General features: G+C 40.6%; 1 protein-coding gene across 4 annotated transcripts in view; it reads left to right on the top strand.

The window, feature by feature from the left end:
• SLC1A2 (solute carrier family 1 member 2) overlaps positions 1–27,989 on the top strand; it is a 107,988-nt gene that overhangs the window by 41,355 nt on the left and 38,644 nt on the right. The window contains exon 1 of one of the 4 annotated variants that reach the window (XM_084630758.1): positions 3,601–3,667. The exons of 2 other annotated variants lie outside the window; for them this stretch is intronic. In XM_084630758.1, coding sequence (XP_084486884.1) covers positions 3,645–3,667 — 23 coding nt within the window. In that variant the 5' untranslated portion in view covers positions 3,601–3,644. Of the gene's footprint in view, positions 1–3,600; positions 3,668–25,213; positions 25,294–27,989 lie in introns of those variants that run through there. One more of the 4 variants, XM_084630761.1, reaches the window with a different exon arrangement.

Raw genomic sequence — 27,989 nt, 5'->3', positions numbered from 1 at the left:
GCTTTCTTTCTCTATTATGTTCAGTCTTTGTGGCGGTGTGGCAGGGAAGAGAGGCACAAGGAGACTCATCCTTACTGAGTTCTCCCGTGAAGGCATGAAGCCCAACCGTACTTGTGAGCCTCTATTCAAGGTGGCAGTGTCCATAGTCTTTCTCGCCCTTCACATCTTGACCGTTGCTACTTATCTACTCTTGAATGTTACGGTGTCACCCTCTAATCCCCTTCCAGTGACAGCCTCGGGATAAGATCCCATCCACTCCCCATCAAAACCTCACCCAATGGAAGTCAGGCCAAGTGAAAGACTTTGAACTGCAGCCAAGTAAAAGGGCAACAGATAGGAAACTCCTGCCTGAGTATTCTTTTTCTAGTTTACACCTAATGAAATGTTGCAAGATCTTTTCCTGCGGCCTTAGAAACAGCCCTATGAATATGAGTTATTTAATGGGGATACAAATAATAGTGGAAGTGGTGAAGTGCTGTAACTTGCACAGATTTGATATTCAATGTGGGCAAATCCGTTGTCTCTGCTCTGTCCCTTTTCTGCTGCACCCGTGGCACAAAGAGGATGGAATGCTGCCTTTGTATCAGGGAAGTCCTGGATGGCCCAGAGCTAGCAGAGCTTGCTATATGGCACCTCCTCCCTACCCCTTCTCCCCTCACCTCTCCCTCCCCACACACACACTTGCAACAGGCAAGAGGGGATGAGGTTAGAATTGTTGGCATTCCCAGGCTGATAAAATGATCCATAGGAGGCAGTTACTGACATAAATTAGAGCAGACCTGAAGCTGAACAGACTCTGGCCCACAGACTTTAAGCAAAGTATAATTTGTGTTTGGGGGAGAATCAGCCCTGACTGCTCATAAGATCAGAAGAATACGAAGGTGGCTTTAAGATACAGTTGCATTCTCCTCAGGTTCTACTGCTGAATGTGGCTCTGTTGGACCTGAGGGCTTGGTATTCCTTTTTAAATTGATCCTTTGGGACAAATATGCACTTCAGAATTTTGGGTCAATGCTGGCTGACATATCGATACAACATTGTCCTCATACTGGAAGGCCCAACAGACATTTGGAACTCGTCATTTGTCAAGGATTAAGTTCACCAGTGTCAGGACTAATCTCTGATACCTGGCATTGTCCTTTCCATTTTATGGAGGGCCCTGGGAAAGACGGAAGGGGTGTTAGCCACAGTTTGTGCTGACATTGTTAAAGCTTTAGAATTTCCACTTCAAAAGAAAAGAACCTGATAAAAACCTATTGTCATCTCCATGCCCCATTGCTTGGTGGAGATATCATTACTGCAAGCATAGGATGGAAGGCAGAGACCTGGGAAGTTAGGCAATAAGTAGCGGTCTTTTCAATGTAAGAAGACAGAAGATAGGGCTTTCTTTTAAAAACAAAGGACTAATGAATCTCTCTTTTTATTAGAATTGCGTAAGTTTAACTGCAATCTTCAAAATAAATGGATAATGGGTAGATATAACTTTATATAACAGGCAAAATAATAGAAAAAGCATTTTCAATCACACATGGGCAATAGGTTTTGTATTTGATACCCAGAGGGACCAGTTCTGCTCTGAATTTCACCAGTGTCTCACATAGGGTGAGCTGAGCCTTAATTAATTCATGCCTGCGAATGGTGCTTTGAGGACTTTCAGATAGAAGACACTTGGAAAATGCATAACAACATCAGAAGAGCAGTATGGTTTCTCATAAATTTCTCAACAACTCCAGCTTTATCAACAGGGATATAGTTTGCATTCTGTGGAGAATGGAGAAAGCTATTGGGTGGATGGAAATCCTCATTCTGCTTCCATTCTCCCATTATTAGTTGTCTTTTCATCTTCTCAAAGTTATCATGACAGTGGCCTGCCAAACGTGAGGGTAGCAGTACATGATAGGACCAATTCAAGGCAAAGAAATGTGACGAAGCATAAGGAAATAGGTCTTAACTCCGGAACACAGGCAACATCTCTTGTCTGGGCTCTGCTGCTGGATACAAACTGCAAGGAGTCTAGGGTTTGTATAGCTTTATTGCTGGAAAGGAAGCAGCACTCCTGGCTACAGTGTAAACCCCAGTAATAAGTGGAGGTTTCAGAAGGAACGCTTTTAGTGACTGGTCCTGAAGATAAGACCTTGTTCATTCCAAACCATAAACCTCAGTGGAATTCAGGCCAGATAGATGATATGGCATTCATCACTCTGAACTTTACTAAAGTAAATGTGGTGATAACAGCAGATGAGAAGCTTTTGATTGCTAACTACTTCCTTTTGGTTTACATATAAGTTACATATTGGAAAGTCTTTTCACATGGCTTTTGACCCAACCTTGTGAATAGCATGGTTTCTCTTCTGTATTTTATAGGTAGTCATGTGGGCCCAAATTCACTGGTAATGTGAATGATGGTGCAACTTGTGCTTATTTGATATTCAATAGATGCGCAAATGGGTGTGACTTACACAATGAGAAGGCAGATGTATAGCAGGGAGAGTATTGAACAGGAAGGTTGCTTTCCATAGGTGTAAAGAAAAGCTCCATGTATACTTCCATTCTTTCCTTCTCCATCTTCTTTTGATTTTTCAGAAATTTTAGGCAACATTTTTTTTATTGAGGGTGTTCCCCTAAATTATTGCTCTGATTAATTTCACTCCAGCACCATTAAGATGGTGCATATTCAGAGGAGTTCAGTTCTTGAGAGGACTGCTGATACAGCTAATTCAGCTCCAGGATACATGTAGGTTGGGGTGAGGTGTACCAGCAATCCCCACTGAATGAGCCAGGACCTCTACTGAGGAGCTCCAAAAAACAGCCTCATCCAGCCTTCCAGCCCAAAGGAGAGATCCCTCCAACATGAGTGTTTTTTCTGGGACAAAGGAGGATTAAGAGGGAAATTGAGGTGAGATCCCATTGATCTATTCCACCTTCCACTTGCTGTAATTAAATCACTGACTAATTTGATCCTCCGTTTAATCTGATTGAACCCTTCAGGCTCCAAATTGCTTATATTAAAAATAATACAAGTTGTACTTTTTTTTTATTTTGATAAGTTGTGATCTCTTTAAGCAGGTATTATGGGACATTCCAGTAACTTGGTAGTCACCTCATGAGTCAGGAACAGGCCAATATTCTGAATGCCTCAGAAGAGAAGTTAAGGATCCAGGAAAAATAATTTCATATGTAGGTTGCTGAATCGCCATTATTACCCAGCCCATGTGCTCTGCAGGCTGCAACCTACACATAGAGGACAGGTGTGCATTTCAACCAAAGTGATAGGAATGGTCTTGAACAAAGGGAATGAAGGTCATGTGGTCCAAATTTTCAAGTTTTGAGCCTCTAAAGGTCGGTGTTCTGGGTACCTAACTTCAGATGCCCACATTGAAAAATTAGCCCTTATATCTTTAAAACAATGATGAAGAAGTAAGATGATTTTGCCATGCCTGCATTACACACTGCCCAAATAATCATTTAGCAGCCTTGAGCTCCAAAGCCAGGAAAGTAATCAATAGGAATTCCTCATCATTAGTCTTTGACATGACATCATGAATGGAGTGAATAAACACTAGAGGTTTGATAAGAGAGTCTAGTTAAAAGCCTCTTACAAATCAGAATACTAAAGATGAGTCAGACCTTCTCTGCTGTAAGTCATGGAACCAATGTTTGTGTATCGGTAAGTAGAAATGTCAGTGGTCAGACCAGATTTCTCTGGAATTATCCGTCTCTATTTTTAGCTGAGATTGGTATATTTTCCCTCCCCATTGTAAGTGGGGGTAAGGGGACGGGGGGAACCTGCAACATTCAGGGAGAGGTTACAGAATAAACAAAGGCAAATAGTAGAATGATACAAAATATGCAACGTGTTGTCACTGAGTCTGAGGACTGTGGCAGAGAGGATGTGTGATTGTTGCATATGACCTCAGGGAACAAATCAAAGGGGGCTATACGTTACCATCATGCTCTTCAGATCCCTGGGGCTATTGGGGCCACTTTGGCTGCTGGCATAAATTGGGGGCAGATTTAAGGCCAGTGGTTTGCTAGAGTGCAGCAGCATTCTGGCCATACCCATGACACACCCATTATGTGAAGGAGGAATCTGGAGGTGGAGCTCAGAGCCAGCAAACACAGCTTTAGCCACCTGGAAATTTCCTCCTATTGGGAAAATCCTCAAGAGCCCACCTGGGGCAGCTTAATGTCTGTGTAATCGTTGTAAAGAAATGTAGTGTGGGTCGGGATTTGGTCCATGGAATTTATTGTGCAAACCACTCTGATTGTTCTGGAGTGCTGTGGACTTGCAACAAGTTGCATTGTCAATGTGAGCCTTAAATCCTGAAAAATCAAGCATATGGGAGGGCTTACATAGATCTCTAAGCCAATCACTGTAATTTTTTTTAAAACCAAGAATACAGTCAGGCATAGCACATTGAAGATCATTTTGCAAAGAAGAGATAGAGAGGGGTAGTGAGTACTTTCATAGATCGACAATAACAAATAAATCACATCAGTGGAGTCTGAATAACTGTTCTTGTTAGCAGGTTATCTTTAAAACCCCAGGTTTATAGATTTCTTTTGGGAATTAAGGAGATTTAAAGAAACATTAATTTGTTCTTGGTTTAGATAGCTGAATCTTAGAAAATTTTATGTAATACTTTGCTGGAAGCAGTGGAAACAGAAGAAAAGTTTTCTGATCTATTAATTACTTGGATAACTTGAACTCCATATAACATAACTGAACCATTTGCTATAGCAAATGTCTAGTCTTTTGAATATTGCAATGGAAGTCATGATATGCAGGCTTTATTCCTGGTTCTGAAACTAACTCTCTGTATGATCTTGTACAAATGATTTAGCTTCTCCATGGCTCATTTTCACCAACAGAAAAATGAATAAATTTTCAATAGATACTTTATGTTCCTTAATGTTTGTAAAGCATTTTGAGATCCTGTAGAAGTCCAAAGGATTGTTTTTATTATAGAACCTGCATTAGCTAATGAGTAAATATGTATTTTGCATTCTTCCTAAATATATTTTTCATGGTATAATTTGATGTCATTGTGACATCCTTATTAACACATTGTTTAAATTACAAAATATATGTTTTAATTTTTAAATTTGTTCTATAAGTCCTAAATATATCATAACTTATCACATTATATCATAATAATTAACAGTCTCTATTGCTGGTTATCTCAGTTTTATACCTGGAGAATTAGTGACAATATTTATTATGGGTGGATAACTAAAACTATTCCATTATAATCTTGTTTTCAGTTGCTCATAAGTTTCACCCTTTGTGGCTGAAATTTTTGAGTTTTGGTTTCCACCCAAAAGTGAATTTTTCTAGAAAGTTTGAGCAAAACCATTTTTTAGTATGAGTGTGAAAAAGCCTTACACTTTGGCCACTACCATAGTCTGGCAACTTCCAGCTATGAAGCCTAGGAGTAGAAAATTTAAAATGTACTAGGGAACTAGCCACTCAGACAGGAGGTGGGACTCTGAGTGTTCAGATGGAGACTGGTTTGAATTTGGGTGAGTTGTGATGGGGTAAGTAGTCCCTTTTGCACATTCAGAGGATGGTTGATTGGTTCGGATTTCTTTTAACATATTTTTACCAAGATTTTAAGCAAAGGAAAGATGCAGTGCACATGTGTGTCACTCTGTGCATCCAGGAGGTACTGGCATAATCTGCATGGCTAGGCTTCAAGGAAAAAAGGCAACATTAAATGAATAATGGAGGGATCTCAGGTTATGACTGAGCTGAACCTGGATAATTGAACCTGGACTATAATCCAAACTTTCCTAAAATTCAAGGACATCTGGCTACCATCTTATGGTTCAACCTATCCTAGAGATAAGGTAGAATTGTGAAGATTTGGTTAAGATGCTTGGATCTGAGATTTTGGTTCAGGAGCACCTCTCCAAATGGGATCCAAAATGTTAACATGGTCATTCCAGGTCATATGGCACAAGATTGAAATAGCTGGCAAAATATTGCATGAGGAAGGCATTTACTTCCAAGGCATGTGGGCAGGGATCTTGAGGGTTCTGACTAGAGCTGGTTGGGAAAAAAGTTCCCCTCCCCATGGAAAATATTGGCTTCTGGGAGAAAAATCAAAACCTGAAACATTTGGGCTGAAAACCAAAGTATTTTGATTGGGAACTTAACTGTGGTGCCTCCTACCCTCCTTCTACTCTATAGGCTGGGCTCCCTGGTCAGACTACATCTCTTGGTGAGGGCAGGTGGTGCACCATGGGAGAGGTAGTCTGGCTGGGGAGCCCATACCATAGAGGAGAATGCGGAGATCAGATAACCAAACAATAAATCCGAGGAGGTATGGCTGCAGCATATATTAATAAAAATATGTTTCAAGAGGAAATATTTTGGTTCTGGAGAAAAAAAATCAAAATTTGTTTGCAGAAAACAAACTTTTCATGAAAAATTTGTGAAAAACCCAAGTTTGCCATCAAAAAATTGTTTCAATGGAAATTTTTGACCAGTTTTAGTTGTGACCTTTCTCCGCCCGACTCTAGTCATTTATTTGTAACAGAGCACTAAATCAAGAGAACATGAATTAGGAGTCATACATTCGGGATGAGTGGTCATATCCCACACAATCATTTCCCTTCCATTTTGGGAAGGTGAGCATTGGTGGACTGGAGTCCTTTTGTTTGTGTATTCCTATCTTTTGTCCATCAGTTGGCCAGATCTTCACATCTTAGACACACCTGCATAATTGAGAGGAAGAGGAGGAGAGCTCTTGCTCCAGGGAAGTGACAGCAGAAGGTAGCTGGGCTGAATGATATGCTGAAGCCTTAAAAGAAACTTACACTAGTGGTGTGTCTGTGTGTGACATGGAGCAGCTGAGAAAACATAAGGAGATTAAAGGGGCACGCAAGTAAGAGACAGAGAGACATGCACTGACCTTGGTTAACTTGGGAAAGCTTATTAAAGAAGGAGAAAAGCATATTGTATGGTTGGAGTTCAACATGAACATGAGCTCTTTTTGGTGAGATTTATTACCAGTGTGGGAAATTATTGGACAGTATGCTATTATGAAGAAATAAGCTTCTTCTTATTTCCAGTAGTGTTTTTCTAGGTGGAAGCAAAGGGTCTTGATATGACAGTTCAGTGGCCAAGAATAGCCATGGATGAACCGTTTCAGAGTAACAGCCGTGTTAGTCTGTATTCGCAAAAAGAAAAGGAGTACTTGTGGCACCTTAGAGACTAACCAATTTATTTGAGCATGAGCTTTCGTGAGCCACAGCTCACTTCATCGGATGCATGCATCGGTGAGAGAACCTGGATTTGTGCAGGAAATGGCCCAACTTTATTATCATGCACATTGTGTAAAGAGTTGTCACTTTGGATGGGCTATCACCAGCAGGAGAGTGAATTTGTGTGGGGGGGTGGAGGGTGAGAAAACCTGGATTTGTGCTGGAAATGGCCCACCTGATGATCACTTTAGATAAGCTATTACCAGCAGGACAGTGGGGTGGGAGGAGGTATTTTTTCATATTCTCTGTGTATAAATAAAGTCTGCTGCAGTTTCCACGGCATGCATCCGATGAAGTGAGCTGTGGCTCACGAAAGCTCATGCTCAAATAAATTGGTTAGTCTCTAAGGTGCCACAAGTACTCCTTTTCTTTTCATGGATGAACCAGTATTCATAGAATATCAGGGTTGAAAGGGACCTCAAAAGGTCATTTAGTCCAACCCCCTGCTCAAAGCAGGGCCAATCCCCAATTTTTGCCCCAATCCCTAAATGGCCCCCTGCAGGATTGAATTTACAGCTCTGGGTTTAGTAGGCCAATGCTCAAACCACTGAGCTGTCCATTCCCTCATGCTAGCCCTTAATATATTTGTGATCATCTGTTGACCAAAAAGCTGCTGGTTAGGTGACTGAGTCCTGTACCCATACATAAGGCTGGAAGAAATTGCCATTGAAATGAATGTCATTCATATGTGTATAAGATAATAGAATTTCTCACTCTTTATCTGAATTTATCCTACTCCTATAAATATAGCGATGCTCGCTTTGCTCTTTGTTAAATACAAATTCAGAAACAAGCATAGATAAGGAGATAGTAGATGTCACTAGTGGGTGCTTATAATGGAATACAGAGGGCTTGTCTACATGGAGAAATTGACTGGAATAGCTATTGTGGAATAAACTATTCCACAATAGCTATTCTGGTCAAGATCCTCATGTAAACAAGCCCAGAGTTTTTTTTCATTTCTCAGGCAGCGGTTCAAATCTAGTACAGATCAGGAGTGACCAAACATTTTTGATGTCTGATATCCCATGTGAAAAGAGTTGATCATGGTCTAATTCCTGGAGAACAAATATCCACATCCTTCAAAAATCAGCATTGACAGTAAAAATCTTGTTAGCCATTTCAGCAGCGAGGGCAAAAATCAAATCAACATGGGTCTCAGCTTAGGTCTTACCCAAAAAAGATGACTGAAGCATTGAGTGAGTTTGTAGGGCAGGGGCAAGGAGAAGCCTACATCTGTCTTGTGCTTGTCGTGTGGTTAAAGAACTTCTGGCCATGCCTACACCACAAAATTAAGTTGACATAACTACATACAGCTGCCACAGAAATGACATCACTTGTGTGTGTCTGCACGTGGCTCCTTATGTCAGTGAGGCATGACCTCATCAGGAGCACTTGTATTGATTGTACTGTCAGCGTGGGGCATTGTGAGATGGCTCCTGAAAGCCAGTAGCAGTCGACAAAAGCAACGCCATATCTACAGTGACGCTGCATCGACGTAACTACTTCGACCTTGACTCTACACCGGACATGGAGGTAGAGTTATTAAGTCGGGGTTGCGGGGCAGTTACATTGGCAGGAACAAAGTGTAGATTCTTCCATAGTTAGGTTGTCCTAAGCTGCCTCCTGTTGACCTAATTCCGTAGTATAGATCAGACCACAGCTTCAAATTTCTTGAGTCTTCAACAGTACTAAAAATCCATTTAATGAGATACTTTAAGAAGCCTGGTTTGCAATCTAGGGAAGTCTCAGACTGCAAGCTCACAAGCTATATGTTGCCAACAAGCTACAGGTGAAATATGACTGTTACAGGAAAAAGTACAGTTAACAGAAAATATATCAACTTACTATCTGCTATTAATATGTATTGAACGTCGTAGAGTGCTGTATTACATACAGCTATTTCTTCTGTGGAAAGATCACTTTCTTTCTGTTAATCACTGGTTTATTGTTAGTGGTTTTGGTAGTAATTCCAGGTGATAATTATTTTGATGTATCATAATAGTATTGCACCTCAAGTAGGAGAATCACACTCAGCAACCACTTTTTGTACACACACTCACCATAAAAAACTGGACATTGTGTATTTCAGCTCCCTCCCTTGGCACCCCCCCACTAGAGTACACTTTTTTCATTTGTGAAGTCTGCCAAGTTTATTACAGTTCCAGGATTCTTTGTGACTACAGTAAAGAGTCTTCTAGTCTCTTGTAATGAGCCAGAATAAACCATATCACCCTTCCCAGAGAGTGGAAAGAGGATTTAGAAAATGAACAAAGACAGCTTCAATGGTACTTAATGCTAAGAAGATTTTCTGAGACTAGAGTACTTTAATTTGCATTCAAAATATGGGCTGAGGCCATGAATATTGGAATTTAGCTAAACTCTTCCAGTGCCAGACAGAACATGCAGTATATAGACACAGAATGGTAGAATCCCAGATGGCTCTGGAGCTGTAAACACTATGCGGTCTATCTATATCCATTCCCTTCAAATCAACAGCACTTGATTAAAGCTGACCAACTCCTGCCTTATTGCCCATTCTCACCACCCTCAATTGTAGCAAACAGCAAGATCTGGTCTCCCTACACAATTATAAGGATGTTTTGGGGAGAGCAGAGGAAGGAGAAACAACATTGGAATCCTTTGCTTGCCTGGAAAAATCAGATGTTAAAGATCTTGCAAGATATTTTCCTAACTGGATACCAGAACAACACAGGTGACAGGGTCACCAGTAAATACATTGTGCTTCACTTTTACAAGTGCAATCTATAATATTACCATGGTGCTTACGGTATTTACTAGACTTACTATAGGAATTACCAAAGCAGCATCCTGAATACCATGGTAACATTAATGATTTGCAAAGATATTTGTTATGATTTCAATGACAACTATTGTAAATGTAAAAATTAAATCAAATAACTTAATAAAACTTCTGCCAGGAAATGTAGAATTGGACTCACTACTCACCTCTCCAACCCCTCACCCCCCACAGAAAGCTCTGCTCACAAAGAACACCACATGAGGAAACAGAATCACAGTGTAATCTTGTTTAGGTAGCTCTCCCTTTTCATTTGTTGTCAGAATTCTAGAATGTAAACTTGTTAGGGCAGGTACCATGCTTGTCTGTCTTTCTGTGAGTTACCTAGGACACCAGTGGGCGTGGAAGGAAGAAATAAATAAAGACAATGCTACAGTCAAGGCCTGTTTCCCTGCTGCCTTGCATGTATTAGATCATTTCCATCTGTGCAAAATGGAACCTAAGAACAGAGGAATAGATGTATTGGGTAAAACAGACTATTTAGCATAGTACCTTCTCTTTGACAGTGGCCATTAGCAGCTGCTTCAGAGGAAGGAGCTGCAGATTGTTCTTTGCTGTGTAGACATACTCTAAGTGGTTGGCTTATGCCCCAAAATATGAGGGTGTCCCTTCTAAAAATTCTTTTATCTAAAGTAACTGTAGATATTCCTATTATTCACAGAAATGTCTCATCTTTTTTTAATCCTGCTACATTTTTGGACACAACAATATGACTGGCATGAGTGAAAAGTGGGTGTAAAACACTATCACTGATGTAAGTGAGAATTCTGAGCTGGTAGCATTTACACGGAGCTTGAAGTGGGCGTAAGTTACTCCACAGTATGCATGGCAACTGGAGAATCAGGCTGGAAGTGTTCAGCACTCGAGACAGGGACATGGTGTCTGAGCTCTCACACCAGTGTAAATCAGGCAAAACCCCACTGAAGTCAATGAAGTTAAGGTAGCTAAACATCAGAATGAAGCCACACTAGGAGTGGGGATTTTAAGGATTTCCAGAACTACTCTTTTAAACATACAGCTTCCAAAACTAACTTAAAAACAGAGCAGGAAATAGAAAGGATTCTCATTAAAGCCAAATTTTAGCATGACTTCAGAGCATCGTGACTAGTTCAGATTGGCTTTCTTCCCTCTGAAACTTGGCTTCTACACTGTCTGACTTAGAAAGGCCTTTACAACTCACTCTAAAATTCATTTTCACAAGTTTCAAGTACAGGGGATAGGGAAAGAGGGGTCGGAGTCAGCATGATCCCTTTATTAAAACAAAGTGGATGGAGTGATTATAGTTTAATTACATCGTGATAGAGAAGAGCCCAAACCAAAAGCCCAAAGCTGAACACCTCAAAAATGGAGGAAGCTCTGGCTGGTTCCCATCTCTGATCCAAAATCCCAACTCCCAACTCCCCGTAGGCTTTGAGGGGAAGTTGGATTAGAATTTTGCCAAATTCTCTGCTGGGATAAATTGGTCCAATTCCATTTTAGATCAGTCCCTACACTCCCTTAGGTTCATCTCTAATATATGGTAAACGATAGAAGAGATTTTCTCTTTGTTAGATAATTACCATACAAGTCCTGAATTCAGAACAGCATAACTGCAATTTAAACAGGAAAGCAGACAGTATTGTAACAAATATATTTCACACTTACATGGCTGGTGAGAAACTCTTATTGACACCAATTGAACTAAGCAGTTCTTTTCCTAAATCCCCTTAAGGTCAAGTGAATTTGGCAAGAAATGTAACTTATTTTAATTCAATCTAATCAAATTAAAGAAAAGAGTGATTGATTTAGGCTTGGTTTAGACATTTTCCCAGAACAGTGATTTTATACTAATCCAGAAATTTACATTTTTAATTTTTTTTTAAATGGCAGGAGTACAGCTAGAGTGTGCAGCACAATGCAGTTAACTTTTCATCTCCCAGTATTTCAGGCCACCAAGCAATGAGAAACTGATAACAACTGCATTAGATGAGAAGGAACTGAAACAGATGCGGGGGAAAAAAAATAAGATTTTTCAAAGAAACTGCTGAACATTCCTTTTCAAATCAGATACTTCAAGTAATTCCTGTGGGGGGAACGCTTAGATTTTACGTTATCCATTCCATTCCTCCAGCTGAAGGAGCTTGCTTGTCACATCTGGTGATGGTCACAGTTCTCTTGTAAATGCACACACATTTGCCTATTTTGTAATGCTTAGCAAGATAGGTTATGTGCATGAAGCACAGATTTAAATGCATACTATCTCAGGAGAGAATGGCTCGGGTAATGATTTGCTACGCACTAGCAGAAGAATGTGATGGAACTTGGACAGTACTGACATGTTAGACACATAATAGAGCGGAAGTGGCCGGATTAAAACATTCCACGAAGACAGCAAGAACTTGTTTATTGAATTGGTTTTATAGCAGAAATGTAACCACAGTCCTTATAGAATTAAGAGCTCTACATCTGTAGCCTTATAACTGAGAGGGTCTTTGTATTAGAAGCTAATGAAGTGAGTATGAGATTTATAGGTTGATAGTTATGCATTGACCTTAGAAGGAGATATATCTATGACAACTGAAGATAGTTCACAATAAATGCCTGGCTGCAAATTCTTCAAGCCCCAGGGCATGTAAAGCTTGTCTCAGGTATAGGCTGATGTCCTTTGATTGGTATAACTTTCTAGTTAATAAGGCAGAAAAGTACAGTGATTAAACTGGCTGATTACATCATTACCTGCAGGATTTTTGGGACAGTCACTTTAGAATATTCAAAGATCAGACTGTTTGTTTCAATGTCAACTTTAACTCGTCCCTACCCCCATCCTACTTTGTCTTGTACAATTCTTAATGAGTTTACAGAAAAACACAGACTTTTAAATACATAAAATAATATCCGCTGCAAAATCAGCAATAAACTATCATTTACTGGGTTGTTTTTCTCTACAGTGAGACAGATTTAAATAAACTACAGTCATCCTATTTTGCTTTAAAAATAAACTTGGAAAGTGATTCTATGGAAAGCCACCCAACTATTAACTAGAAAAAAGGGTAGACACCACAAATTTTACCCTAACTTGGGCATTAATCTTACTCCAAAATGTGGGTATTACCACAACATTATCTAATGTATCACATTTCTAATGTGTCCATTATCATAGTATCCATGCACCATGTTTTTTGACAGAATAATCCTTTCCCTAAAACCGTTGGCAGGGAATGACCATAAATGTAAATGATCCAGAGGTCTTCTGTTCTGACTGAATAATGTCTGGAGTGTGGTGCATTGGAACTAGAGCTTTCGTCAGATTATTAGAAATCTGCAACAGAACCAGTAAATAGAATTTTAGTTTCTTTGCTCCGATATTGCTATTTTTAAGCACTGTTCAAAAATATTCTTTCAGCCAATAACATTTTCAAATAACCAAAATAATGGCCTTATATATAACAACAACAAAAACCCAACTCCTATCTTGCTAAGGTTCATGGTTACCTAGCTAATCAATATATCAATGGTTCACAGTATTTTGGCTTTCAAGCATGAAGGACTCACAAAGTTTTCAGCCTATCATACAATAGAGTGGCAAAGGTGTGTCCAAGCCTTTGGCTAAAGGTCTGCTTTCCTTGGTAATTTTGTGAATAATTCAACAGCTATTAAATTGTTCCCTTTTTACCACAAGGATGCTAGGTCCTTTCTTTGGCAAAACATTCTGATATTTACCCTGATGTGTTTCCATTGGTTAAGTCCCCAATTCAGCCAACCACTTGAGCATGTCCTTAAAGTTAAGCACACGCGTAAGTGCTTTGCTATATCAGGGCTGAAATGCTGTCAGAGCAGAAAAGCTAACATGCTACAGCAGCACCAGAGTTCACAGTACTTGGGATCAGAAGAGAAGAAAATGCATCTGTTTGTGACATCTGCTGTAGTGAGCTCTGAGCTTTATGTATTTACTCCATGACTCAGTGCATGGGTCACACATTGCAGCCTCATTTTGAAGTGGTGGCAATTAGAATAGTCATTACATAAGACAGGTTTTCAGTGCTTCATGCATAGAGACTTTTTATAACATTTATCAAAACTAATCTGAAGGTATCTATTGATCAAATACTGGCCTTTGTGTGTGTATGTACACACACACACACACACTATAGGGCAAGGTAATGTCTCTGGGTATATTACCCCTTCCAAATTTCTCACCAACACTTCATCACACACACACACACCTTGGCCCAGGGAATCCATCCCAGGTTTTCCACAGATCTTATTCCATGCTGAGACAGGACTGGGAATTTAGTCAGCATTGTGTGAATATCTATACAGTGTAAGTAATCAATCATTGCAGCTTACAGTTATGCATCTCACTATTGTGTCTCAGTACTATGGTTTAAGGAGCTATCTGTAATATGGGACAAGAACAGCCACCAAGCACAGTTTCTCATATAATTGAGCCAGTGCGCCTCCATCCTGAACCATGAAAGCACTGCCAGGCTTTTCTTGGGCTAAGATTGCCAAGTTTGCAGTAGTTTTATGATACTGTCAAACATTCACAAAGAAGTGTGCTCACCCATACTCACTTACAGTGGGAATGTGGACAATGGTCTGTGGGCTGCAGAAAAATGTCTGACTATGGATGGATATTTGGGGAAGGTTGATGCCAGAAATCACCTGGCTCCCACCAAAGCTGGGAATTCTCTCACACTTCAGGAAAACTTTGGTATTTAATGATAGCCTGCCCTGTACTGTAAGATACAACCTTTTCTTGCCTCCTCAGCATATAAGTTACACAGAGACTCTTTCTTGTAGAGTCAAAAACAACAAGGAGTCTGGTGGCACCTTAAAGACTAACAGATTTATTTGATCATAAGCTTTCGTGGGTAAAAACCTCACTTCTTCAGATGCATGGAGTGAAAGTTACAGATGCAGGCATAAATATACTGACACATGAAGAGAAAGGAGTTACCTCACAAGTGGAGAACCAGTGTTGACAGGGCCAATTCGATCAGGGTGGATGTAGTCCACTCCCAACAATAGATGAGGTATCAATTCCAGGAGAGGCAAAGCTGCTTCTGTAATGAGCCAGCCACTCTCAGTCCCCATTCAAACCCAAATTAATGGTGTTAAATTTGCAAATGAATTTTAGTTCTGCTGTTTCTCTTTGAAGTCTGTTTCTGAAGTTTTTTTGTTCAAATATAGCTACTTTCAAATCTATTCTAGAATGTCCAGGAAGATTGAAGTGTTCTCCCACTGGATTTTGTGTGTTACCATTCCTGATGTCCGATTTGTGTCCATTTATTCTTTTACATAGGGACTGTCCGGTTTGGCCAATGTACATGGCAGAGGGGCATTGCTGGCACATGATGGCATATATCACATTAGTAGACATGCAGGTGAATGAGCCTCTGATGGTGATGTGGTTGGATCCTCTGATGGTGCCACTAGAGAAGATATGGGGACAGAATAGGCAATGAGGTTTGCTGCAGGGATTGGTTCCTGGGTTAGTGTTTCTGTGATGTGGTGTGTAGTTGCTGGTGAGTATTTGCTTCAGGTTTGGGGGCTGTCTGTAAGCGAGGACTGGCCTGTCTCCCAAGGTCTGTGAGAGTGAGGGATCGTTTTCCAGGATAGGTTGTAGAGTGAGTGTTAGCAGAAGTAAGGCACTGTATAAATAATACATAATAATGTATAATGTTGTTCTGGGGTTAGGTAATCATACCACCTCATTGAAGCTCTTGGGAGTGATAGCTGCCTTCCATTCAGGCTAAATGAGGAAACAATTAAATGTCTCTTTATTGAGTGATAGCTGCAACAATGAAAAACCACCCCAGAGATTAGACCACATACCACTTTAGGCATTGGCTAAGCCATATGGTCCAAAAAAGTTTCCAGGGCTCTGCTAAACACAGGGGCAGGACATTGATTTGATTTCAGCTGTGTGCCTGGGGATAGGTCTTTAGTACACAGTTAACTCAGGTGATTGGCACATGGGTGTGAACCCCCACGTTAGCATACCCCAGGTCTGGGGTTCCCACTGCAAAGCCTTGCCTGCGTTACTGTGTACTGACTGTTTCTGCACTTGCCCACGTACAGCTGGGGGAATATTCCACAGTTCTTTGTACAGACAAGCTCTAGGATTCTTTCCTAGTCAGCTGTGAGAGAAGTTGTCTATCCTTCAAAGGGAATTGTGAGAAGGACATTGAATGACTATCAGCACTCAAGCAATTTTGCCTGGAAACTCACTGCAAAGTGGGCAGGTTCCAGCCTTAAGGTCACGTCTACACGAGCACTTATGTCAACAAAACTTTTGTCACTCAGGGATGTGAAAAAAACCTCACACCCCTGAGCGACATAAGTTTTGCCGGCATAAGTGCTCGTATGCACAGCGCTGTGCTGATGGGAGACGCTCTCCCACCGACATAGCTACTGCCACTCATTGAGCTGGCTTTATTCGGTCGATGGGAGAGCTCTCTCCAATCAGCGTAGGGTGGCTACATGAGCGCTCTTACAGCAGCACAGCTGCATCAGTACAGCTGTGCTGCTGTAAGTTTGTAAGTTTAGACATGGCCTAAGTGAAAGCAGAGCATGGGCTCAAACCCACCCCTCAGCCAAGTAAGCCAGATCAGCTGAAAGTGGTTTTTCAGTGTGAATGGGAGGCATATTTAGGCTAAAAACCAACGTAAAAACCCAGGTTACCTGTGCAGTGAAAACATACTCTGTGTGTGCAAAAGGCAGCCAGAGACCAGGAGACAAAAGCAGGAGAAACACCACAGAAGCACAAAAAGAAGGCAGCAAGGAAGCCCGACAGACAGAGAAGCACTTGTAGCAGGGCCCTGAGAAGAAGCTAAGAGTACTTTTTGGGTGTTGCCTGGAAAGAGGCTTGGAATTGTGAGCAAAGAAATGGTTATTCGATTCCTACTGTGTTCAGGGAAACACGACTGTGTGGACATCCTCTGTAAGTAAAGAGGATTGCATCAAAGGAACACCTGACTATCATCAATTTCTTCTCATAATAGAAAAAACGCACAACACACCAAATATTGGTTAACCAAACAGGAGTAACAATAACAACCACCATCCAGCTATATACAGATATATAGAAAATCATAAACTTTACACCTGTGTACAACAGAAGATTTTCACTCCACATCAACATTCACACACTCCTATCTAAAATATTGATGCCTTAGCCGGTTTAGCTTGCTGTTCTTAGAGGGTGTATTTCCGACATGTCTAACAGAAGGAAGGAATGGATAAAAATAGACCACCTGGACAACCTACTTATGTGAATGCCCAACCTAACTCACCCAGCTACCCAAAACAAATGTTTGTCTATCCTGATAGTCATCTTTTCTCTCCTTTTCCAGCATGATCAGCAGTGTATATGCTAAAAGAAAAGGAGGACTTGGTCAGAAGGGAGTTTATAGAAAATGAGACCATTAAAAAGTACAATCAGACAGAAAAAAATGCCCTGCATTGGGTGAAAACTAGTGGAGCATTTTAGGATTTTCTTTGTAAAAAGCCTTTTCGGTTCCAGCAGATGGCATGCGCTCATCAAAGCATGCTGCATTGTGATCATAAATATTGCTCCAAGGAACAGCTGTCAAAAAAGATAAAACAGGACATGCTAAGCTTTAGGACCTAAAATAATTTGTCACAAGAGATTCTATTATGCTACACTTAATTTCTGCAATCCTTTTAACATATTCCAGGAAGGTAGTGTTTCTCATAATGAAGTTTCTTGCTTTTTAAGAGCCTAACCCATGTGGCTTTTAAAAAACAAGAGCATGCTTTGGTTCTAAACAACTCTGTGAAAGGGCTATTGTCTTTGGGCTGTTATGAGTACATCAGTGTTTAGCTTTGACTATAACAGTATTGTTTTCACTTATATAGGCAAGAAAGGTCCAGGTCTCTCTGGGATTATACCAGTAGCAAAAAAACCCTGAAGTGTTGCCCTATTTGAATTTTACTAGTTTTGCTGGTAGGTTGCTATGAACAATGGAAAAATACTCACATAGAAGGCTCAGGGTACCTGTGACAAGGTAAAGGTGCAGCTCTTTGCTAAGGGTTAATCATAGGTCCTGGCTGGACACATGGCTGCTGTATAAAGGGAAGCGGAAGATGGATGTAAGAGAATCATAGAATACCAGGGTTGGAAGGGACCTCAGGAGATCATCTAGTCCAACCCCCTACTCAAAGCAGGACCAATCCCCAATTTTTGCCCCCGATTCCTAAATGGCTTCTTCAAGGATTGAACTCACAACCCTGGGTTTAGCAGGCCAATGCTCAAACCACTGAGCTCTTCCTCCCCCCAATAAGGAAGGGATGTACTTCTGTCCTTTTGGTTGGTCAGAGCAGGAAAAGGTCCTGGACATTATTTCCCAGTTTATTTCAGTTGATTGGTTTTTGGTTTTTTTTATTTTATTTTGTTCTAAGCTCAGTAAAACAAGCTCAAGGAAAGGGCCTTAAAAAGATTAATACTTGGGCCTCTATTTCCTTTCCTTGGCTAGTGAAACCTCCCACCAGCTCACAGCACCTCACAACATAGTGGACGACTGCACGACTAAGGTATAAGGATAGTTTGAGTTCAATGGGGCTTTCAGCGATGCTATGACAGCCATAGATACCCTCTGAAAAGGGATACCAACAGTGCACGTAATGTAAGAACAAGGACAGTTTCCCCCATAGCCCCTATTTTTCATACTCTTTAACACATATCAAAGATCTGGCAATAATCTGCCATTTTATACATTTGACAGAAGAAGCTTTGATCAACTGGGTTTCAATCTTCTTTACTCCAAAGTGTCCAGCCAGAGGCATGCTAAGGACTCCTCAGTCTAGATCTGTCAAGATCATCATACACTCTAGAATTAAAAACGTTTTAGAACTTTGAGCTCTTATTCAGTGTCCACTCATGGTCAGAGAATGAATCATTATAGGCCACAGCAAGAGGTGCTCCTTGCTCCTCAGTCCATCTTTCCTGTAACATTTTTAATCATGACTCTTTAAACCCACACCACTGCTTCTAGTGCCTACAATTTGGGACCATCCACAACGGGCATATCCAGGAGTTTCCACAATTTCTGACTTCCCTCCTGTCTCACAACTATTTTAAGGAGCTCCGGTCACTATTCTTGAAAACATTACCAATAAGGCATTATATCACTGCCTTTTCTTCTATGCCACCTGGCACACCTCAGAAGCCAAGGCAACATCATGAACCTATTTGCCTTTGAGTTTTTGAGTATATAATTTTTGCACCAAGAGGCACATCATTGTTACACCTTTTGTCATAACATGATTCATGTTTAATTCTTCTGGTCTCCATGTCGATCTCAAAGCTTAATTACCACAGTAATTAAGCATTAGGTCCTGATCTTCTGTGGTAGAGTGTTGCCTAATTTTTTAGACCATTTATAATAAAGCTTCATCAGAAATCTGGCAGTAAGAAGGGAATGCCACCCATGCACCAATAAATAAAACATGTCAAACTTTATTGCAATTTATTGCACAGTGTGTTTTAAAATAGTTTGCTCTGTACCCTGCTTGTACAAAAAACAGAACTGAGAGTCACTTTAGGACCTGGAGTTCAGAGCAGACCTTTGCAGTATTGCACTGGGATTTCCTATATGAAGTCATTCTGGCACAAGGTTCACGGACAAAGAGTGAAAATATGATATGACAACAGGGCATCCCCAGAGTTTCACACATATATATCACTGTCACGTTTAAAGATTTTAAATAATTACCAAGGGTGAGATCTTCAGCAAGTAGAAATCTGAAGATGGGCCCACTAACTATAATATTGATCATCATTTAAGGCTCTGTTATGCTAGCAGATAACAGCATAGATCCCTCATGTATATATGTACCTTTCGTAAGTTCATCTAAATACTTTGTGACTCATGAGACCCTGATCTTGGATCATTAAAGTCAATAGGAGCTTTGCCATTGGGTACCAATATGTGAAATATAGTATAACTTTCTCGTCTCTTAAAAGAGGTGGGTGGCTTCTACTAAAGCACCTTTAATTCATACCACAGAGACTGGAGTATACAATATACTTCGTTTGTTAGTTAAGGCCACTCTAGGACTGGCCGCAGTTTGCAGACACAACATGGATATATCGGTTCTTAAATGGTTCTACAACAGGCACATTTCATATTGTCAATTTTCAGTATGGTAAAGTTCTTAGGTATTTGTGTTTTGTTCATTAGGAACTAACCCTACAACATGCTCACTTCTACCAAGGTTTGCCATGCCAAAAACTTACAGACAAATCCTTTAAGAGATTTCATCATTAGCTCTTTTATGGCTACGCAACACAAGCACAAACAATGATTCCAGCATATTCAGTATTGCCCCGAAATTAAGGATCAGAAGTCATGAATCAATGGTATGACATTTGCAGACCCATTGCTCTGTGGTGTGCCATGTTGTTGGCACTCAGCCAGCGATGAGGATAATGCATCAGATACTTCCCAGCTTTCTGCAATTTTTTACTATCTTCCCTTTTCCTCAATGGTCTGTGAACTTCTGTAGACATACCCATAGACTCCTCCCAAATTCTACCTCAATGTGCTCTAGTTTTTTGTCAAACCCAGGGAGGCCACTCTCATCAGCAAGCAATCATAGAACACATCCACTTTCTCTGTTCCTTTAAAAAGTGTTCTCTTAAAAATATTTTATTCTCTGCGTTCAAAACTCCCTGTCAGGTTCAAAAGCTGGAGAACCTGTTAAAGAAATTATTCGCTCAGCAAAAAATCTCCTGGCAGTTTCACTAGGATTTTAAACAAACAGGGCTTCATTTCAAATGTTGCCAACTCAAGTGGATTGTGAAAGTCTTTTTTGCAAATAAGTTTTTGGTTTTTTTTTTAATTTTTCTGCAGGGAAACAATAGGAAACAAAAGATGAGTGAGCAGATGTAGCAATTCAGTTTGGAAATGACTGCACAGTCCCTTGGAAACACCCATGTGCACCCATGTGTGCTGCAGCTTAGTTGCTTTACATGTGGGACATTACGCTTGTAGAAAAGATTAAACCAAGAAGAAAGAACAAGCTCCTAAGCTGAGCCAAACAGAGCAGATCTTCTTCCCACTATGAAAAACAAGTCACGTTTCAAAATGTGTCATTGGTAATGCCATCGTCTGGGCCCGATCCAGCCCTGGGTTAAGTGCTTTAACAGAGGTTTGTATTTGGGCCATGGCTTATTTGTTCTCATAAACATAACAAGGAATAACATACATAATAAGATTGCAATTCCATCAAGGTCTTCAGTGACGGCATAGGGGGTTTTAAAAAATCCTTTAATGCAGACTAATGCTTATATTCTGCTTTTGTTTTGGTGGGTGGTTTTTATTTTATTTTTGATACTTGCAAAGAGGCATATGGCTTAAACCTGACCCATGTGCTTTAGCAGTACATAATCCACTGTTTGATAACTGGCCAACACATAGCAACAGTGATAGTCAAATCCAGCGATGAAGTGAGCTGTAGCTCACAAAAGCTTATGCTCAAATAAATTGGTTACTCTCTAAGGTGACACAAGTACTCCTTTTCTTTTTGCGGATACAGACTAACATGGCTGCTACTCTGAAAACAGACACAATAGCATTTCTGCGCTCAGTTTCCCCTGCAAGGATCATGGGGCTGCGCCAATGGATTTTCCAAAAATCATAAAGTAATGAAAAACTTATCTAAAGCAAAATATACACAGGACAATGGTGTATATCCCAATAGTGAAATTACATTTGGTCACAGAACATCTCTTTAAAGAAGCTGAACTGTAGTCACCCCATTGCAATGCACTGAAACAGTCTGGGACTTTTTTTCAGCTACAGAGTGGAGTTGCACTATAAGCAGGCTTTGTGGTGCTTGAGCCCTAATTTCTTAGTCACTTATTATTGTTGGTTATGGAAATTTGCCATATACCCTCATACCCTGAGAGCAAAGTCATTTTTTTCCTCACTCATTCTTCTACAAACTTTAGAGCTCTTCTCTTGTAGCCTTTATCTTCCACTTGGGATTTGTAAGCCAAAATACTGATGAGTGGGAAAAGAGCCTTAATACCACTAATAAATATCATACAGGCCAAATTAAGTCCTCAGTAGCGCACACACACAACTCCACTGATGGTCAGAGTGATCAAATTTGGCCTGAAATCACTAAGCTCTAGTAGACACACAACCTTACAATGCCATTTTTACCGTGATTTTTTTCAGAGCAGAAGTGCACATTAACTTTGCTCCTCTTAGACAGTGATAGCTGGTGACATACTGGGAAATTTTCATTGTTCTCACATGTCTTGTTTTGCCAGTAGAAGTGTTGGGGTTCAAGAAAGCCTCTCCCTAGGCTCATTTTTAAGCAGGACGGGGGCCTGAACTAGTACTGCGATTGAGGCATTTACACAATTTGACCGCATCAGAAGGCGCTGGATTTGTTAACGGGCATCTAAGCTGAGAGATGTTTTAGTTCAGAGTCCAACAGAATATACCATATCATCTGCAAATAGCCTCTAGAGAATAAACATAACAGCCTGATAGTTGAAATGACAACTGTTACAAAATTCAGTAAGCCCTAAATTCTTTATTATCTTCCTTTCCAGAGAAAAGCTAATGCTGTAGTAAAGCCCTTAGGCAAGCCTATGCTATCAGGCTTCAAACATATTACAACCAATATTCCCACTAAAGTCAGTTGACTCCTGTGCTCTTTCTAACCTTTGCTATGCTAAAGCAATAATTCATGCTATTGAAAAGCTTTAAGTTTCCCTTACAGCCCTCAGATACCTGCCCTTTCCCCCAGGAACTCAATAGGTACAGTCATGCTTAGCCAGCACTGAATTTTATACTTGATTGCTTACTTGGCCCAGGTGAACTAGCTCCTTAAATTAATGCAGCCTCTGCTAATTTACCCAGCACTCAGAATCTACTTTTACTAGCCTCATCACAATCTTGGTTTATAGGCTTCAATTACATTATAATTTACTCTTCTCCATGTGCATCCACTCTAGGTTTCTGCCATCTGTATGAGCACTCATATGTTGGCTCAGATTCTTGGGAGCTAGGCACATAAATACTTTTGAGGAACTGAACCCTTCTCCGTGACTGGGGAACAGGGTAATTGTCACTCTCAGCAACATGCAATTTGTTATCCCTTAACTTGTGGGGTTGGTAATGACTCGATGACTCAGAAAAAGCAGCTTTTCCTTAGTTTCAAGTTTATACCCATTAATGTAAATGCAAGAAGGAAAGAAACAATTGAAAATGAGAGCAAATAGAAGCCTTCCACATGGGGAGGTAGCAAGAAACCATTTTTGCACTTGTGTATTAGTGCATGAAAACCAGAAAGTAATACAAACTGCCATTTAAAATTTGCAATTTACCTAAACTAAATAGACATATTTACTTGCATATCTGCAATAATGCTTTATATACTGCCCTATATTTACTGTAGATAATATCCTTAATGCTGCAAATCCCACAGGCATAGGCGCTGACTCCAGGGGTGCTCCAGGGCTAGAGCACTCACAAAAAAAAATTAGCAAGTGCTTAGCACCCACTGGCAGCCAGCTACCCCCTTCCCCACAGTGCCTCCCATCTGCTGGCAACCCTGCAGATCAACTCCCCCGCTCCCTCCACACCTACCACCTGCCACAATCAACTGTTTTGCAGCATGTAGGAGGCTTGGGGGGGGTAGGAGAGGAGATGGGGTGCACTCAGGGGAGGGGGCAGAACTGGGCGGGAAGAGGCAGGGAAGAGATGGGGCAGGAAGAGGTGAGGCGGGGGTGGGGACTTGGGGGAAGGTGTGGGGTGGAGGCGAGGCTTGGGGCAGAGCTGGGGCGGGAAGAGGTGGGACAGTGTGGGAACTTGGGGGAAGGTGTTGGGTGGGGGCAGGGCTTGTGGTGAGCATCCCCCAGGCCCAGAGGAAGCCAGAGCCTATGCCCACAGGGTCCTAGAGCCCAGGCTCAAGCCCAAGCCCAGAAGTCTACACAGCAATGAAACAGCTCTGTACCTGGGGTTAGAGTTTGGGTTCATCTCTTTTTATAGTTTAGAGCTGGACAAAAAATAGAATTTCCACCCCATAGGAAAAGATGAGATTTTTAAATTTGGTTTTGTCCCAGATTGGGACAAAATGTCAATCTCAGAATTTTTCACAAAATGAAAGATTCCAAAATATTTTTTCACCTTATCAAAACATTTTGTTCAAATTTATTGTTTCAATTTCAATATAATGTGATACAATAATATACAAATTGGCATGTTAAAGTCAAAACAAAACAAAATATTTTGATAATTTCCCATAAAAATATTGACAAAATCAATATGTTCCCAAGAAGCATTTTGATTTTATCAAATCAATATTTTCTAATAGAAAAATATTTTGACCAGCTCTACTGTATATCCATGTAACCACATTTTACACAGGATTTTGAGTCCTGTGCTTCTCTAGACACTCTGGAAAAGAGCTCTCACATGCTAGGATGGATGTCCCACTTTCCCTCCCAGAAGAAATCTTTATTGGGTGACTCCCTTCTCAGATACTGGGTCTTAACATTCATTTGACAAATATATTATTATGATAAAAAGTCCATCCTGGCCATAAAATTTGCCTGTTCAGTGCTTATATACTGGAGTGATGAGTGTTATAGAACAAAGATAGATACACAGGTGACTACTGGTGCTCATCATTTATATACTGCTGGACACATATGTAGCGTTTAAAAACTAACAGAACAAACAGCCCTTTGCAGGCTCTTTTCTAAGAGGTCCTGTTACTGCATATTAGGTTTCCCTGGGTCATATCACTGTCAGGATGTTAAATACCACAACATCAAATAGCAAAAAGCTGAAGTGTCCAGGGAAGCAAAGCATTTCTAAATCAGATACATGACAGTTTATGGTCTTCTTAATGTAAATTCATGGCAGAGTGTTGAAAATTGAAACTCTAATAAAAGTAGGTCATTAGGTTGCAAATAATATCAACCATTGAATACATTCATGGTTATCTCATTCAAAGCAAAATAGAATGCTTGCTGAACACAAGGTCACTATATGAAGAGCTCACACTGACCTAAAATCAGTTAGCAAAACTTTTTTAAAAAGGAAAATGTGATTTTGATTTTACAGCTCTTTAAATAATGCATTTATTTTACAGTGCTGGGCTCAGATACAAAGTCATGCTGCTGAAGTTGGAATAACATGTAGCAGAATTGTTGGATTTCTCAATGTCTTGTGGTAGGCTTTTTCTTTGATTTATAGGACTGCAAGCTGCTTTTCAGACTCTTACTAAGTGTCCTTCTAGAAAAGTTTTAACAGAATATATAGCAATGTTTAGCTTTATTTTTTGTAAATGAATATCCCAAAGCAAACTCATAGATTAAGGCTAGATTGAGCCTTTATGGAAGCCTCAGATATACCTCTCCAGGCGGGTGCTCCTTACTATATTAGAGCAGGTCAGTGAAATTGAAACGTTGCACAAAAATTCCCATTGGTATCAAAACAAAAAAGTTGGTATAATTTTTTGAAAGTTTTTATTTTCCTTTTTGTGGGAAAAATTCCACTTTTTCTCACTTTTTAATTTTTTCTTCCTTTTTCTAACTCATAAAAGGGAAACATGGTTTTTCCCCCACCACCAAAACAAATTTTATTATCAAATAAACACTTGAATAGGAATTTAGTGAGGAAATTGATCCTACTGCCTCTACTCTCGTGCAAAGTGCTATGGTGGGTCTTTGCTGACCATAAGTAGTTTTGTCTCAGTTTCAAGTCTCATCAAAAATATCAGTATAGTAGCCAGTACCACCATGCTGGGGCATTCATTCTGTTCTGAACTAGGAAGAGGGCCAGCCACTACCTCCCCTTCCTGCACTAACTTGTTGTCTTTCAGGGGATGGTATGCCAGAATTGTCTGTTTGAGAGAAGCTATTAGAAAGAAGGTGTGCCAGTGTTTGCAAATTTCAGATACTCATGCACATCACCAGCTTTTAGCTAGAGAGGGGCTTGAACCAAAACTCCAAGTGCAAACACCCTGAGAAAATTCTGACTAAAATTTTACAATTAGGGTTCATCTCTGGTTTCCACTCCACCTCCAAATGGAATGTGTCACTCACTTTAGACCAAATATCTACCCCACACCCAGTGTTCTCTCACCCTATATTCCTGTGAAACCTTGAAGATAAATTGACAGGAAACTTTAGGCAAGATCAAAAAGAAAAGATCCCCCACATTATTGCAAACACCTCAGAGGAGTTCTCAGTAACTAGCGGATCAAGTCCCACTTTGGTGTCCTGTGCTTCACTTGAGGCCTTTGCAATGCATTCAGAAGACAAGCTTTACATATTTTAGGTCTTAGGGTGAAAAGTGTGATGGCAGCATGCATTGACTCTGGAAATTCTAACCAATAAGTCTTGTATAAGGCAGAATAATCATTGTTGCTAAAATTTGTAAGGTGTAAATATCTGTTAAAAGCCGGGGTGCTAGATGACAATCGGCATGTAATAAAATAGGCCACAAAGGATAATGATCTAAGCATTTGAATTTTTAACATTGCTGTTAGGCGTGAGATTTTTATCCACAGGTCAGACAGAGAAAATATTGCCCCAGTGTTTTCAGTGAGCTGCATATAGTATACGACATCTTGGAACAAAACATAGATTGTGTAGCACATGATAAAATCACAACCCAAGTGCAGTGTTCAACTTTTGTTATCTTTCTGTGGTTACTTGAGAACCAAACATCTGTTCTCTCTATGAATCATAGCATTTGCATTGACATGGACTGATGACTGACTGACTGACTGAGTTATTTGTTTATATAATTTTTGGGGCTCCATTTCTACCTTGTAAATGATATTTGGTCTTCCAGAGTGACCTGGGACTTAATGCCTATACAAATTCTGCTCTCACACTAATGTATGGAACTTCTATGGAAATCAATGGAAGATGCACACATCTAACTGAGGGCAGAATGTGACCCATTATGGACCCCGATAATCTGCCCTCCTTATATTGAGTAGGAGTACCTATACTGCATGAGTAGGCCTATTGAGTTCAATGGGCCTCTCAGCGTGTAAGGTACCACGCAATGTGAGCGGGGTGGCAGAATGAGGGCCATAATGCACAAACAATTGACTTTTTAAAACGTTGGATAAATAAAAGGCATTTTTGGCTCAGTTCTTTCCCATGCCTGAGCTGTGCCCAGCACAGAAGAGTTGGGGGCCCGAGGGAGCCAGTTGCAGCTCTCTGATTTGGCGCCGCCTGACCTGGCATTAGTTAGCGTGGTGGAAGGGACTTTACACCAGTGAAGCATATGTATGGCATTGCTCTGCTCCACCATGATCCCCCACTTTGGCATTCCACCTGTCTCCCTGATGCCTTTCCTGTGCTGGCTGTGCTAACTTTACACCAGTGGGGAAATCGAACTCTACCATGGAAAGTCTTCACAAGGAACCAAGCACTTAGCATCACTCGGGCAGTGCAAAATGGCTGGAGCAGAAAGGGGAATTTGTCTTACTGTCAGTAGCTCTGGCACTGCACCAGCTTTTGCATACGGTGTAAGCATATCCTGTCTGCTCTATATAGACCTAGCTTTTAATCTGAATATTTTTAGGGACACATTCTGTCTTGTCCTACGTGGATGCTCTCTAGCATAGCCATTCAGAAGCTGGGCAGACTGTTGCTACTCATTCTCTGAGCACAGACGCAGCAGAGCTAGTGTGCAACTTCCTCCCAGGCAGTTATACAGGGCCCCACATCCTCCAAGAGAGAGCACGGGCTGCAGCTCTCTGCTGCCAGTGTGGGGGTCACTGCTCAACATGCTTCTCTTTGTGGTCTTTCACCTGGATCCACCCAACACACTGAGAGCCCTGCTGCTTGGGCACTGCACATCACAAGGCACCATCGACAGAGCTTAGGCCTCTTTCCCCCTGCCCC

The sequence above is a fragment of the Lepidochelys olivacea genome, assembly GCF_965140295.1.
Source record: "Lepidochelys olivacea isolate rLepOli2 genome assembly, chromosome: 6".
Lineage (NCBI taxonomy): Eukaryota > Metazoa > Chordata > Testudines > Cheloniidae > Lepidochelys > Lepidochelys olivacea.
This window is presented reverse-complemented; position numbering and strand designations above follow the sequence as displayed.